Source organism: Oncorhynchus gorbuscha, linkage group LG07 (assembly GCF_021184085.1).
Source record: "Oncorhynchus gorbuscha isolate QuinsamMale2020 ecotype Even-year linkage group LG07, OgorEven_v1.0, whole genome shotgun sequence".
Classification (NCBI taxonomy): Eukaryota; Metazoa; Chordata; class Actinopteri; order Salmoniformes; family Salmonidae; genus Oncorhynchus; species Oncorhynchus gorbuscha.
This window is the reverse complement of record NC_060179.1, coordinates 57,123,862-57,139,906: the sequence shown is the minus strand read 5'-3', so window position 1 is coordinate 57,139,906 and position 16,045 is coordinate 57,123,862. Positions and strand designations below refer to the sequence as shown.

At 43.4% G+C, this 16,045-nt stretch overlaps 1 protein-coding gene across 4 annotated transcripts in view; it reads right to left on the bottom strand.

The window, feature by feature from the left end:
* ca10a (carbonic anhydrase Xa) overlaps nucleotides 1-16,045 on the bottom strand; it is a 345,076-nt gene that overhangs the window by 12,208 nt on the left and 316,823 nt on the right. For all 4 annotated transcript variants that reach the window (XM_046356874.1, XM_046356875.1, XM_046356876.1 and 1 more), the window contains one exon: nucleotides 4,111-4,206. In XM_046356874.1, coding sequence (XP_046212830.1) covers nucleotides 4,111-4,206 — 96 coding nt within the window. The remainder of the gene's footprint in view (nucleotides 1-4,110; nucleotides 4,207-16,045) is intronic.

Genomic DNA, 16,045 nt, shown 5'->3' with positions numbered 1-16,045 from the left:
TCGGAAAAACTGCAAAATCAGCAGTGTATCAAATACTTGTTCTCCCCACTGTATATAACATTATATTGGTTGCAAGAATATTGTATAATAGTTTAAATAAAGAAAAACTCAATGTTTTGAATCCGGCGTCGTTTTTTTGTATCAGTAAACCATGGCACATAAACATGCAGAGCCGACAGACAAATTCCTTACTTTTCCCCCCTTCCACTTGCCTCTTCCATTTTTGTGGTAATACTGCAATTAGTTGGTTGTAATTTTGGATGGCGCAGACATTTCTATTTATTTTTGTTAGCCTCATTGTGACAACTCCACTAGTCCTTTTTATCATATAATTTACAAAGATGACAAAAATAAGTATATTTTAATATTTGTAATATTTGTTCTGTCTTTTCTGGTGGATTAAACTGCAATTGCAACTAAATTTCTATGGCTTGTTTTTTAAAAAGCACTATTTTGGAAATCATTACACTTTCAAATAACCGAAAGTGAGAGGTTGTAATATGGATAAAGGGAAAAGGGCCATTCTTACTATTCTGCTAGAGAACCAGTTCAGATTTAAGTATAGCTTTGAATGACTGAAGCCTTTAGTGAGTCGATTGATTTAATATCTTATCAGTTCTGCCTTCCGAATTCTTAATTATTATATAAATAGGCCCGTTTAATTTTGTCTGATTTGGCGTTCAAAATAAAATTAAATAATTTTTGCTCTTTTAATTTAAAAATCAAATCGTTAGGTGTAGGAAGGGCCATATGCAAAGAGGTAAACTGGGATACGACTAAAGAGTTAATCAGGGTGATTTTTCCACAAATAGACAGGTATTATCTTTTCCATGATAGCAAGATGTTACCTATACTGAACAAAAATATGAACGCAACAAGTTGAAAGATTTTATTGATTTACAGTTCATATAAGGAAATCAGTCAATTTAAATGAATTCATTAGGCCCTAATCTATGGCTTTCACGACTGGGCAGGGGTGCAGCCATGGGTGGGCTTGGGAGGGCATAGGCCCACCCACTTGGCAGCCAGGCCCAGCCAATCAGAATGATTTTATTTGATTTATTATTACAGACAGAAATACTCCTCAGCACCCCTCCACCCCATCTCAGACGATCCTGCAGGTGAAGAAGCAGGATTTAGAGGTCCTGGGCGGGCGTGGTTACATCCATCTTCCATTGATGAGATAATCTCCTAACTTGCTATGCCACACACAGAGGCTTTATAACTGTAGTGGTGCTTTGATGACTTGTGATTGGCCGACATCAACAACAAGCTACATACGCCACTCAGCATATGCTATTTTCACTGAGCAGTGGAGAACATACTATAAACTTTTTATCCACAAGTCTAATCGACTCGTTGTAATCGACTGTGAATCCAAAATGTTCCTGTTCCCTGCTGATCCTCACAAAAGGGTCAAAAGGGGCATTTAAGATTCAAATTTTGATTGCAACATGTGCATAGGCTGTAGTAGTTTTAATGGAATAGCCCAGTGTTTTTTTCAGCTCAGATCTACTCATAAGGCAATGGCATACAATGCAGCGTAGGCTGCTTAGTGTTTATAGCGGTCCTTCTGTAGCTCAGTTGGTAGAGCATGGCGCTTGTAACGCCAGGGTAGTGGGTTCGATCCCCGGGACCACCCATACGTAGAATGTATGCACACATGACTGTAAGTCGCTTTGGATAAATGCGTCTGCTAAATGGCATATATTATTATTGTTATTATTACTATATTATTATATATATATTTTTTTATGATGTATTCATTCTGGTTCACAGTTCGAACCGAAGTCCCCGTACCGAACGGTTTGGTATGATGACGTGTATGGTTACAGCCCTAGTTACTTATGTCTTCTTGTGTTTGCTTAATGTTCTGAGAACATGACTTTACATAGAACCATGAAGAAACCTGCAAAAAACGTTACGCTGAAGTACTGAAATTCCAACAAATGAACACTGTTTCTTAATGTTCTCTGAACACATGTTCTTTCTCTCACCAGGCTCTAGGTAACTTTATGTGCTAGCTGGGCCTGCGCTGCTTTTAGCTGTCCTGTAGGGCCCTAACTGCAGTCTAAACACTCAGGTGTCCACAGTCAGCTTGGAACACACTTCTCAGTTAAAGATGAGCCCTCTTCTTCCCCAGCCCCAGCATCCTAGCCCCTCCTCCATATGCACTCCTCCTCACAATTCCAATTGTCAAGATGTCTTGGTGGCAAAGTGATGAAAAATAAATTAATGTCCCTCGTCGCAACATTGCAAATTACTTCCTTTTTTTGACCTGCTCTGGAGGCGTGCAGCCTCTCTCTCTCTCTCTCTCGGAACATATTTGCATGGAGTCTTTCTTTCTCTCCGAACTTATTTTTTGGAGAAAGCACCTATGGGGTATTCTACAGGATGTAACTAGAGAGTACTCTCTAATGTGTGAAGTAAAAGTAAAACAATATGGCTTTACGTCAATTCAACACCGTCACAACCTAGATAGTCTATTACAGTTGACAAAACTTTGCCAGGTAGATATGGCCAATGCTGAAGGTGACTCAAACTCCATTTAGTGTCTATCTCCACAGCTTCACTATGTCCTCCTCCATTGGGAGTCTGTTTCCACAGGTGATCCCACAAAATTACAGTCCCCAATTGTCATTTCTAATGGCGGCTCAGGACACTGACGACCGAAGGAAACCCTTACTGGCAGTCTGAGTCCCTGAAAGGGTAACACGGTGTGTGCACAGGTGTGAATGGTCCCCTGGAAACCAGAAATTGGTTCCTTGCGATACTGAAGGACACCCTCACTTCCCATCTCTTCAGCGGCTATAACAATGAGACAGGACTCGTCCGAGAGCCTTAGTTAGACAAGCTACTTCAATATGGCTGGAGTTTGGCGTCATTACCAGGGAGGGCCAGACTGAGAAGAACTGGAGTGGATGAGAGGGTGAAGTGTTGATTGATTTCCGGATTACGTACCTCTCTGTCTGTTATAGTGGTGGGAGTGTGTGTGGGTGTGTACATGAAAAATGTAATTACATTTGGTGACTGCTCAAATCATAACTTCTACCACTAAACATGTGGCTCACTCAAATATGTTGGCACGTGGTTTGGTCACAGATCTTTTTGTGCAACTGAGTGAGATTGCCATTCCAGTTGATCTAATCTGTTGTGTTATGCATGATGTATATCTCTGTGGCCAGTGACTGTGTTTTGTGAACAAATCACGTTAACGGAGAACGGTTGATTAAGTTAGTAGTTCTCAGTTCGCTCCTCGCGGACCTCCAGCCATTCCAGAGCTAGGACAACTAGTTCAACTTAAGTAATAAACACTAGTGTTAGGAAACTGACGCTTTCACCAAATAGTGCAGAAAACGGTTCATTATTCAAAGCTTCATTATCGGTTCACAATGCACATCATTCTTCCCTTTTTTGCTTTCAAGTTAAAACTATTCTTCAAAAATGGAATCTATTACATTATTTAGGATGCTTAAGACAGAAACTTATACTATACTAAATAAAACACATTGTTTGAACAACAGTGCTGCAGAAAGTGTGGTTTCACATAAAACAATTATCAAAATAGTGTGTCTTCAACAGGATTGGACCTCATTCCCTCATGACCCAGAATGTTCTATAGTTCCCTACTCTATCTGCTAAGCTACCAGTCATAGCAAGTCAAAGCAACACATTTTTCTGTTACAGTCTACTTGCAAATGTATACCTAAAATAGCTGCATTTATCTAGATACAATACTTTGCAAAAGGATCTTGTATTTGATTTTGATACATTGGTCTATGTTTGGTATTTTGTATTTGTAACAAGATCTATCTTTTGCCCATAACTAAGGGATAATTACACTGTGAATCTGGAACTGATGCAACGTGACACTCTGCCAAGTTAATTAGCCCGCAGGTAAATCCACAGGAGCCTATTCACAACTCGAATGGATGTCCTCGGTTAAATCACACTGTAGTTTCTTTGAAAAATAATTATCATTGCTGCATGATAGTCTCTATTTGTCTTTTCACACGTTCATATGAAGAAGACTTTACATACAAATTCAAGATTCTCACAATTGATACATTGAGGCCCATCGTGAGGTCAAAGTTGTGATGTCATACTCACCTTCATAAATATAGACACTATGACCAGTCCGTTGGGGCTCTTGGCTGCCTCTGTGTAGTTTGTATACAGCTCGTGGTTGTAGTGTATAAGTTGAACCTGGAGATGAAAAAAAACAAGTCAGGATGTCAAGAAAATGTCAGGAAAACATCTCTCTCAAGTGGCCTCACACATATAGACTGTATTAATGGTCATCAGGTCTGGTCTTGAGGCGCTCCAGTGTAGAGGCTTCTGTTCAAGCCCAGCACTAACGTAGCTTTTTCCACACAATAAAGTTGTGCTGAGCAAAGACGAATGAGTTATGTCTTAAACAAAACGCACTTCACACCTACAAACTCTTCAGAGACCAGGGTTGGTTGGCTTCCACTGTTCGTATCTCCTGCTTTTGTCAGCCTCTTGAAGTCGTGTCGAGGAGGGTGTCAGTAAAGTTCTACCCACACCTTTATGGTTCTGCAGGTTCTTAATGATGTGTTTATGTGGGCTGTGTCTATGCACAGCTAGCTTGACTTGTGACCTATACGATAACAACTATTCAAAGAGAAGCCCACACTGTCTTTCACCAAATGTCTCTGACACCCAAAGGAAAAGCTGAGAAAGTTCTCACTCAATACTTGTTATTTCACATATTTTCTACATATTTTCTACTTCTCTTGAATCTCGCACTAAGTGGGAAAAATGCCGTGTGCTTGCGGATAAACAAAGTGTATTCAGAAGTTGATTCTACACCATACATTCTCCCTGACCTCTCCTCAGTCTTTCTTGAGTTAGAGGTATTGTTGCTGGACCTTGAGTCCGTGTTTGGTTGTTGTCTGAGTCTCCAGTCGTGTGGCATTTATAGCCTATAAAAAAGTTTAGTGGTTGTTTCTTTCATCACATATATGTCTATGACTCAAGAAGAATTCAGTTTGAATGATAAGCTAAACAATAATGACAACAATACCCTTTTTTAATATAATAATTTATCATGTTTCAGCCCCCTTTCATCTTACTTCCATAGTAGGCTACTTATGGTTTAGTCTGATACATGTTTGAATACAGCATGGGATATGAGGACATCATATTATCTTTATTTGAATTTAATATTTATATTATGTCAACTACAAATTAATCAAGCCTGGTCTGATTACAAATAACTAAGAAGTTGACATTTTTCCAGATCTTTCCCCCTCTCCCTCTCCCTCTCCCTCCCCTTTCCCCCTTCCCTGGCATGGTGGCAGGCAGCAATATAAATAAACAAATTGTCGGAGGATAGTAATTAAGCAGAACTCTAACGGGGAGCAGCAGAGCGACAGTTCAACCATAAAAATAATCAAGGTGATGGGAAGTGATTAGGAGCCATGCTGATTTGATGAGAGAGAGAGAGAGAGAGAGAGAGAGAGAGAGAGAGAGAGAGAGAGAGAGAGAGAGAGAGAGAGAGAGAGAGAGAGAGAGAGAGAGAGAGAGAGAGAGAGAGAGAGAGAGAGAGAAAGAGAGAGCGAGAGAGCGAGAGAGCGAGAGAGAGAGAGAGAGCGAGAGAGAGAGAGAGAAAGAGGGAGAGCGAGAGAGAGAGAGAAAGAGAGAGAGAGAGAGAGAGAGAGAGAGAGAGAGAGAGAGAGAGAGAGAGAGAGAGAGAGAGAGAGAGAGAGAGCGAGAGAGAGAGAGAGAGAGAGAGAGAAGGCAGGCAGCCAGGCTCCCCAACTCCCCCAGCAGGAGATTGGTAGAAAGTTTAGTTTGCGAGAGGTGAAGGCCTGGGTGAGCTGTAGAGGAGTTACATCACAGACACTGCCAAGAGCAACACACAGACAGACTGAAGGGCTGGGAAAGTAGTAATGACAAAAGAGTGAAAGGGGAGAGAAACAGACAAAGGACGGGGTAAAAGAGTAAAATAATAACCATGACCTTACACACACACACAAACAGGCATGCATGACCACAAAGAAATAGCAAATGGTGAAGTTCCTGCCATCAGCCATTAGTTTCCCACTCTAACCCCAGGTGTTCTGCCTGTTATCACGAGAGCCAGAGAGACTCTCTCAGGGCCGAGAGGAGAGAGAAAGAGAGAGTGGATGGAGAGAAAGAAAGAGAACAAGAGATACAGACCGAGAGAGAGAAAGAAAGAAGAGTGTATGTATGTGAAAGAGTGACAAGAGAAAACGATGGAGAAAGAGATGTCAGGGTTGCGTGCCCAGACAGTGTTGCTCTGGATTGGGGCTCTGGAAGGCTCTTTATGGCGTGATGGCTGGACTAGGCCTGGGTTTGGGGAAATATGAAGACAGCAAGTCGATAGCGGAAGATAGGTGGACAGTGCTAACAGAGAGAGTGAAAGGCGCTGGGATGGAACTGATTCTCCTCCCTCGTTGTAGTCTCATAAAGCACAGACAAGCTCAGTGTGGCACAGCACAGTACAGGGCAATCAGCCCCTGATCACTACCACAGAGCCAGTGAGGGCAGCTCTCTCTCTCTCTCTCTCTCTCTCTCTCTCTCTCTCTCTCTCTCTCTCTCTCTCTCTCTCTCTCTCTCTCTCTCTCTCTCTCTCTCTCACTCTCCAGAGGTGTTTGAAAATAAACCAATAAACATTCTCCAGCTGAGAAGTAACTCTGAGATTCAAATGGAGGAAAAAGGAAAGTGACCATTCTCAACCTCTGGAACAGTTAGAATGCACATGACGGAAAGGAGTGCGCTCGGTCTTTCATTTAAAACAAATTTAAATCACATTTTACAGATTTAGTTTTTATCCACGTATACAAGTTTTGCTTTCTGTGTTGCTCAAAATACTTAATGTGGTTTTAATGAGGAAATGTACTTGAGTTCTAGACCAGTGAGCTGCACTGCAGCAGCAAATGTGTTATTCTGTGATCAACGATAATTAGCAAAAGAAGAAAAAGTATTTAAAGAACAGCACTCAAATCAACACCAAAAGTGGATTTTCTTTCCTAAACGTTCTCATTATGTCCCCTAAATTGCGATCAGAATTGACTCAAAATGAGTTTTGAGTGTTAAGAATGCTCAAAATTTAGCTTGCTCATTTTCTTAAAAATGTATACTTTTTCACTCAGATTACATGAAAATTGATCCACCCACATACAGCTTTAGCCTATCCGCTAGTTTTACACTGTCCATACTTAGTGTCAGGCTGATTCACATCACCTTACAGATTATAGGTCTCCCAACCAACACCTTGCATGTGAGGTGGAAACCAAAGGGTGAGGGCTTACAGAGAAACGCAATAAATCCGATTTGTCTAAGAATAATATATGGAATATCTTAGCACGTATTAAGTCCAAGGTGTTTCATTTTCAGATTGACTGTGATGGCGCTCTAGGTAGGGGAACAAAGCAGACCAGCACAGCACATTAGTGATGGGGGAACATTTGTATAAAATACAATAAAATAAAATAAAATTGTATTTCTCACATGCGCCGAATACAACATGTGTAGACCTTACTGTGAAATGCTTACTTACAAGTCCTTAACCAACAATGCAGCTCAAGAAATAGAGTTTAGAAAATATTTACTTAATAAACTAAAGTAAAACATTGAATAAAATCACAAGATATTTACTTAACAATAACAAGGCTATATACATATTGACTCGTACAGGTTAGTCGAGGTAATTTGTAAAGTGACTATGCATAGATAATAAACAGCGAGTAGAAGCAGTGTAAAAACTAAGGGGGGACAGGGTCAATGTAAATAGTCCGGGTAGCCATTTGATTAATTGTTCAACAGTCTTATGCCTTGGCGGTAGAAGCTGTTGATGAGCCTTTTGGTCCTAGACTTGGCTTATATAATGGCACCGGAGTGGATGGCTGCCGTTTTACGGGCTCCTAAACAACAACTATTTTGTTAGATTTTTTCGCATTGTTTGTAACTCGTTTTGTATATAATGTTGCTGCTACTGTCTCTTATGACCAAAATGAGCTTCTGGGCATCAGAACAGAGATTACTCACCTCGAACTGGACAAAGATTTTTTCTTTAATAAGTCAGATGCAAAGGATAAACTGCTTTGTTGACAAGGCCCAAATCCCCGTCATCAACGTGAAGAAAAGACAGAGAAAAATGGGGAGGAGGGGGGCGGGGTGCCTTGTAAGAATTTGCCGACGAGTAGATAAACCACCACTCTGTATTATTGGCCAACATGCAATCATTGGAAAATAAACTGGACGATCTACGATTAAGACAATCCAACCAACAGGACATTAAAAACTGTAACATCTTGTGTTTCACCAAGACTTGGCTGAACGACGACACGTATAATATAGAGCTGGCTGGCTTCTCCATGTATCGGCAGGACAGAGCAGCTACGTCTGGTAAGACGAGGGAATGTTGTGCATGTCTATTTTTCAATAACTGCTGGTGCGCAATGTCTAATATTAAAGAACTCTCAAGGTATCGCTCGCCTGAGGTAGAATACTTCAATAAGGATAGGATAAGTATTCCCCCCCCCCCTTTAAGATTTAGATGCACTATTGTAAAGTGACTGTTCCACTGGATGTCATAAGGTGAATGCACCAATTTGTAAGTCGCTCTGGATAAGAGCGTCTGCTAAATGACTTAAATGTAATGATGTAAATGTACCACACTATCTACCAACAGAGTTCTCATCTATATTATTCGTAGCCGCCTATTTCCCATCACATTTCGATGCTGGCACTAAGACCACACTCATTGTATAAGGCCATAAAAGCAAACAAGTTAAATACAGTTACATATCGCAATATTGTATTGATACTTTGACTCCAAGTAATGATAAAACATGTAATTTAAAAAAGGGTACCGATATCTTCTTTTTAAAAAGTGAGTGCACAATATGTTTGGAACATCAAATCGCAATAAAATCGCTGTACCTATAAAATTGTGAGAGTCGCAATAAATCAAATCCCATTTTATTTGTCACATGTGCCGAATACAACAGGTGCAAACCTTACCGTGAAAAGCTGACTTACGAGCCCTTAACCAACAATTCAGTTCAAGAAATAGAGTGAAGAAAACACTTACTAAATATACTAAAGTAAAAAATAAAAAGTAACACAAAAATAACAATAACAGGGCTATATACAGGGGGTACCGGTACCAAGTCAACGTGCAGGGGTACAGGTTAGTCGAGGTAATTTGTACATGTAGGTAGGGGTAAAGTGACTATGCATATATAATAAACAGGGAGTAGCAGCAGTATGAAAACAAGGGGGAGGTGGTCTCAATTGAAATAGTCTGGGTGAACATTTGATTAATTGTTCAGCAGTCTTATGGCTTGGGGATAGAAGCTGTTGAGGAGCCTTTTGGACCTAGACTTGGCGCTCTGGTATCAGTTGCCGTGTGGTCCCAGAGAGAACCGTCTGTGACTTTTTTTGGGCCTTCCTTTGACACCGCCTAGTATTTAGGTCCGGGATGTCAGGAAGCTTGGCCCCAGTGATGTACTAGGACATACGCACTACCCTCTCTAGCACCTTACGGTCAGATGTCGAGCAGTTGCCATACCAGGTGGTGATGCAACCGGTCAGGATACTCTCGATGGTACAGCTGTAGACGTTTTGAGGATCTGGGGACCCATGCCAAATCTTTTCATTCTCATGAGGGGGAAAAGGTGTTATGCCCTCTTCACGACTGTCTTGGTGTGTTTGGACCATGATCGTTTATTGGTGATGTGGACACTCTCGACCAACTCCACTACAGCCCCATCAATGTGAATGGGGCCATGTTCGGCCCTCCTTTTCCTGTAGTCCATGATCAGCTCTTTTGTCTTGCTCACATTGAGGGAGAGGTTGTTGTCCCTGAGACCACACTGCCAGGTCTCTGACCACCTCCCTATAGGCTGTCTCATCGTTGTCGGTGATCAGGCCTACCACCGTTGTGTCAGCAAACTTAATGATGGTGTTAGAGTCATGCTTGGCTACACAGTCATGGGTGAACAGGGAGTTTCAGTATCCAGTTTCAGAGGGAGGTGTTTAGTACCAGGGTATTTAGCTAGTGATGAGCTTTGTGGGCATTATGGTGTTGCACGCTGAGCTGTAGTCAATGAACAGCATTCTCGCATAGGTGTTCCTTTTGTCCAGGTGGGAAAGGGCAGTGTGGAGTGAGATTGAGATTGCGTCATCTGTGGATCTGTTGGGGCGGTATGCGAATTGGAGTGGGTCTAGGGTTTCCGGGATGATGGTGATGATGTGAGCCATGACCAGCCTTTCAAAGCACTCCACACTACCGACGTGAGTGCTACGGGGTGGTAGTCATTTAGGCAGGTTACCTTCACTATCTTGAGCACAGGGACTATGGTGGTCTGTTTGAAACATGTGGGTATTACAGATTCAGGGAGAGGTTGAAAATGGGTTTGGGAGAGGTTGAAAATGTCAGTGAAGACACTTGCCAGTTGGTCCGCGCATGCTCTGAGTACACGTCCTGGTAATATGCCTAGCCCCGTGGCCTTGAATGTGAATGTTGACCTGTTTAAAAGTTTTGCTCACATCGGCAATGGAGAACGTGATCACACAGTTGTCCCGAACAGCTGGTGCTATCATGCATGCTTCAGTGTTGCGTAAAAGGCATTTAGCTCGTCTGATAGGCTCGCGTCACAGGGAAGCTCGCGGCTGGGTTTCCCTTTGTAATCCTGCCACATCTGACGAGCGTCAGAGCCGGTTTTATAGGATTCAATCTTAGTTCTATATTGACGCTTTGCCTGTTTGATGGTTTGTCTGAGGGCATTTCGGGATTTCTTAGAAGCGTCCGCTTTCAAGAAGTGTCCCGCTCCTTGAAAAGCTCTAGCCTTTAGCTTGTGGCAGATGTTGCTGGTAATCCATGGCTTCTGGTTGGGAAATGTACATACGGTCACCGTGGGGACGATATTGTCGATGCACTTATTGATGAAGCCAGTGACTGAGGTGGTATACTCCTCAATGCCATTGGATGAATCCCGGAATATATTCAAGTCTGTGCTATAAAAACAGTCCTGTAGCGTAGCATCTGCATCATCTGACCATTTCCGTATTGAGCGAGTCACTGGTACTGCCTGCTTTAGTTTTTGCTTGTAAGCCGGAATCAAGAGGATAGAATTATGTCAAATGGAGGGTGAGGGAGAGCTTTGTATGCGTCTCTGTGCGTGGAGTAAAGGTGGTCTAGAGTATTTTCTCTCTGGTAGTACATGCTGGTAGAAATGAGGTAAAACAGATTTAAATTTGCCTGCATTAAAGTCTTTGGCAACTAGGGGCACCGCTTCTGGATGAGCATTTTCTTGTTTGCTTATGGCCTTATACAGCTCTTTGAGTGCGGTCTTAGTGCCAGCATCGGATTTTGGTGGTAAATAGACGGTTATGAAAAATATAGATGAAAACGCTCTTGGTAGATAGTGAGGTCTACAGTTTATCATGAGGTACTCTACCTCAGGCGAGCAATACCTTGAGACTTCCTTCATATTAGACATTGTGCAGCTGCTGTTATTGACAAATAGACACACACTCCCACCACTCATCCTACCAGACGTAGCTGTTCTGTCCTGTCGATGCACAGAAAACCCAGCCAAATGTATATTATCTGTGTCTTCATTCAGCCACGACTCGGTAAAAAATAAGATATTACGTACTTTAATGTCCCGTTGGTAGGATAGTCTCAAACAGAAATCATCCAGTTTATTCTCCAGTGATTGCACATTGGCCAATACATATCATATTGGCACCTAAATATCGTGATAATATCGTATTGTGAGGTCCCTTGCAATTCCCAGCCCTACAGCATATACTGTGCATAATATTAGCCTAGCCCAGAGATGTAGGGGTGCTTTTTACAGATAGTAGCTGAGAATGATAGACCCATAACAATCAACACCAGTCAAACGTACACCATTTTCTGCAAGCCGGAAACAAATGTGAGAAAGAAAGGTGGATGGGTTATATAATACAGATGGAGTTGTAAAACCATAACTTTGGAGTGTTAATGCCTTTAAATACAATGAAGCTCACCATGTATCCCCCTTTCCCACCTCTCTCCCACGGGCTGGTATTTCAGATGGATGTTTTGCTTTTCAAGCTTGATTATTTTCCCTCTTTGTTCTCATTTCAAGGACGCATGCACAGCCACTGCTCATTTGTAGGCGAAATAACAATTTCTCCATTTCTTTTTTGAAGCCTGCTGCTGGAGCTTTAAGTCATGGCTTTGATTCCAGAAGGGATGGGCGGGTGGGAAGTGGGGGTATGTGGTGGGTGGTGGTGTAACAGGTGTCTTTTTGGATGGCAATTATTTAAGCAAGCGAGGAACACATGTCAGAAAGAGCAAGATTTGGGAGTCTGTGTGCAACCTACCTTTCCTCTCCTCTCCTCCCTCCTCTTCTATCTCTCTCTCTCTGGCTTTGAGGTTTAATTTGGAGAATGTTACACATGTACACTAACTCAATCCTACAGTATGTTAAGAATAGTTTCAATTGACAGGATAACACTGAAGCCAGTTACAGTTAAACCACACACCATTTCCTTTCTTGCTCCCCTTGCTGCATGTGTAGATACATCACTTCAGTAAGAGAACATAGCTTTTTCAGATCACAACGCCCAGCTATCCAACGCTCCTCTCCAGATTTCTCCAGAGCCCTCTATCTTGCCTACACTCCAGAAATCTCAACACAACGCTGACGAATCAAAGAGCAGCCAGTAACTACTGCTCACTTTCTTTTCTTCTGTTCTGTAGCAACAGATGAAATCAAAACAAACCCGTTGGAGGTGTGATAACGCTGGCGCCGCGACGAGGCAACACCAACATGGTAAACAGTGAGCAGAGCGCGAGGCCAACCTCCCCCTACACGGGTCACATCCCTCCGAGCCCCAGCGTATGCTAAACACTTGTTTTTATTAGGATTTGAATATCGTCTCGCCAGCCTCCGTGCGAGAATAAATGATAATAATTAATTAGAATGAATTTGCCTGTCATACCTACAATTATTCTGTTAGCCCACAAATTGGTTATTGTTATTATGGCTGGTGTGCGTGACTCAGAACTTAGTAAAATGATCAAGTATACAGGAGCTGATTGGAAGCCTCTTCACAACACCCCGCTAATTAAGATAGCTTTTCTTTCTGCTAGATCTCGTCTAAATCCTACCGAAGATGCTGGATGACAATAATGTTTTTCAAATTCTACTGATACTGGTTCTTTATTTTTTAAGGGAGACCGGAGATCCGATTCAAGTATTGGACAAGTCAACAACATTATTTGGGTAGGAGTTAACAGAATATGAACTTTTAAAAAGATAGATTTTCACTGGACAGTTACTTTAAGGGCATAGGCAGTTGGCCGAGCCAGGGCTTAAACCCTTGCCGCCAACGGGGGGCGTATATGACCCATAGTCAGGAGCATTACCGCTAGACCAAACTCAGCTGTCATGTTTTGTCATTTATTATCATGTCTTGTCCCTGTGCTTCCCATTCTATTCGTTTCCCTCTGCTGGTCTTATTAGGTTCTTTCCCTCTTTCTATCCCTCTCTCTCCCCCTCCCTCTCTCACTCTCTCGCTCTCTCTTCTCTCTATCGTTCCGTTCCTGCTCCCAGCTGTTCCTATTCCCCTAATCATCATTTAGTCTTCCCACACCTGTTCCCGATCCTTTTCCCTGATTAGAGTCCCTATTTCTCTCCTTGTTTCCCGTACCTGCCCTGTCGGATCCTCATTTATAATTCACCGTGCTGTGTCTATGTTTTGCCCTGTCGTGTCGTGTTTCCCTCAGATGCTGTGTGGTGAGCAGGTGTCTGAGTCTGCTAGGTTCAAGTGCCTTCCCGAGGCAACCTGCAGTTCTCGATCAAGTCTCCAGTCTGTTCTCGTCTTTACGTGTAGTATTATGTTTTTTGTTTTGTAAAGTTTATTCTGGATTAAATACTCTGTTTTCGCCAAGTCGCTTTTGGGTCCTCATTCACCTGCATGACAGAAGGATCCGACCGAGGAATGGACCCAGCGACTACAGACGCTCGTAACACTGCCGTCGAGATCCAAGGAGCCATGCTCGGCAGACACGAGCAGGAATTGTCTGCTGCTCGCCATGCCGTGGAGAGCCTGGCCGCTCAGGTTTCCGACCTCTCTGGACAGTTCCAGAGTCTTCGTCTCGTGCCACCTGTTACTTCCTGGCCTGCCGAGCCTCCAGAACCTAGGGTTAATAACCCACCTTGCTACTCCGGGCAGCCCACTGAGTGCCGCTCCTTTCTCACCCAGTGTGAGATTGTGTTCTCTCTCCAACCCAACACATACTCTAGAGAGAGAGCTCGGGTTGCTTACGTCATTTCACTCCTTACTGGCCGGGCCCGAGAGTGGGGCACAGCTATCTGGGAGGCAAGGGCTGATTGTTCTAACAATTACCAGAACTTTAAAGAGGAGATGATTCGGGTTTTTGACCGTTCAGTTTTTGGTGGGGAGGCTTCTAGGGTCCTGGCTTCCCTATGCCAAGGTGATCGATCCATAACGGATTACTCTATAGAGTTTCGTACTCTTGCTGCCTCTAGTGACTGGAACGAGCCGGCGCTGCTCGCTCGTTTTCTGGAGGGACTCCACACAGTGGTCAAAGATGAGATTCTCTCTCGGGAGGTTCCTTCCAGTGTGGACTCTTTGATTGCTCTCGCCATCCGCATAGAACGACGGGTAGATCTTCGTCACCAGGCTCGTGGAAGAGAGCTCGCATCAACGGTGTTTCCCTGCTCCGCATCGCAACCATCTCCCTCCTCTGGTTCTGAGACTGAGCCCATGCAGCTGGGAGGGATTCGCATCTCGACTAAGGAGAGGGAACGGAGGATCACCAACCGCCTGTGCCTCTATTGCGGATTTGATGGACATTTTGTTAATTCATGTCCAGTAAGAGGCCAGAGCCCATCAGTAAGCGGAGGGCTACTGGTGAGCGCTACTACTCAGGTCTCTTCATCTAGATCTTGTACTACTATGTCGGTCCATCTACGCTGGACCGGTTCGGGTGCTACATGCAGTGCCTTGATTGACTCTGGGGCTGAGGGTTGTTTCATGGACGAAGCATGGGTTCGGAAACATAACATTCCTTTCAGACAGTTAGACAAGCCTACGCCCATGTTTGCCTTAGATGGTAGTCATCTTCCCAGTATCAGATTTGAGACACTACCTTTAACTCTCACAGTATCTGGTAACCACAGTGAGACTATTTCTTTTTTGATTTTTCGTTCACCTTTCACACCTGTTGTTTTGGGTCATCCCTGGCTAGTATGTCATAATCCTTCTATTAATTGGTCTTGTAATTCTATCCTATCCTGGAACGTATCTTGTCATGTGAAGTGCTTAATGTCTGCCATCCCTCCCATTTCTTCTGTCCCCACTTCTCAGGAGGAACCTGGCGATTTGACAGGAGTGCCGGAGGAATATCATGATCTGCGCACGGTCTTCAGTCGGTCCCGAGCCAACTCCCTTCCTCCTCACCGGTCGTATGATTGTAGTATTGATCTCCTTCCGGGGACCACTCCTCCTCGGGGTAGACTATACTCTCTGTCGGCTCCCGAACGTAAGGCTCTCGAGGATTATTTATCTGTGTCTCTTGACGCCGGTACCATAGTGCCTTCTTCCTCTCCGGCCGGGGCGGGGTTCTTTTTGTTAAGAAGAAGGACGGTACTCTGCGCCCCTGCGTGGATTATCGAGGGCTGAATGACATAACGGTTAAGAATCGTTATCCGCTTCCCCTTATGTCATCAGCCTTCGAGATTCTGCAGGGAGCCAGGTGCTTTACTAAGTTGGACCTTCGTAACGCTTACCATCTCGTGCGCATCAGAGAGGGGGACGAGTGGAAAACGGCGTTTAACACTCCGTTAGGGCATTTTGAGTACCGGGTTCTGCCGTTTGGTCTCGCCAATGCGCCAGCTGTTTTTCAGGCATTAGTTAATGATGTTCTGAGAGACATGCTGAACATCTTTGTTTTTGTCTATCTTGACGATATCCTGATTTTTTCACCGTCACTCGAGATTCATGTTCAGCACGTTCGACGTGTTCT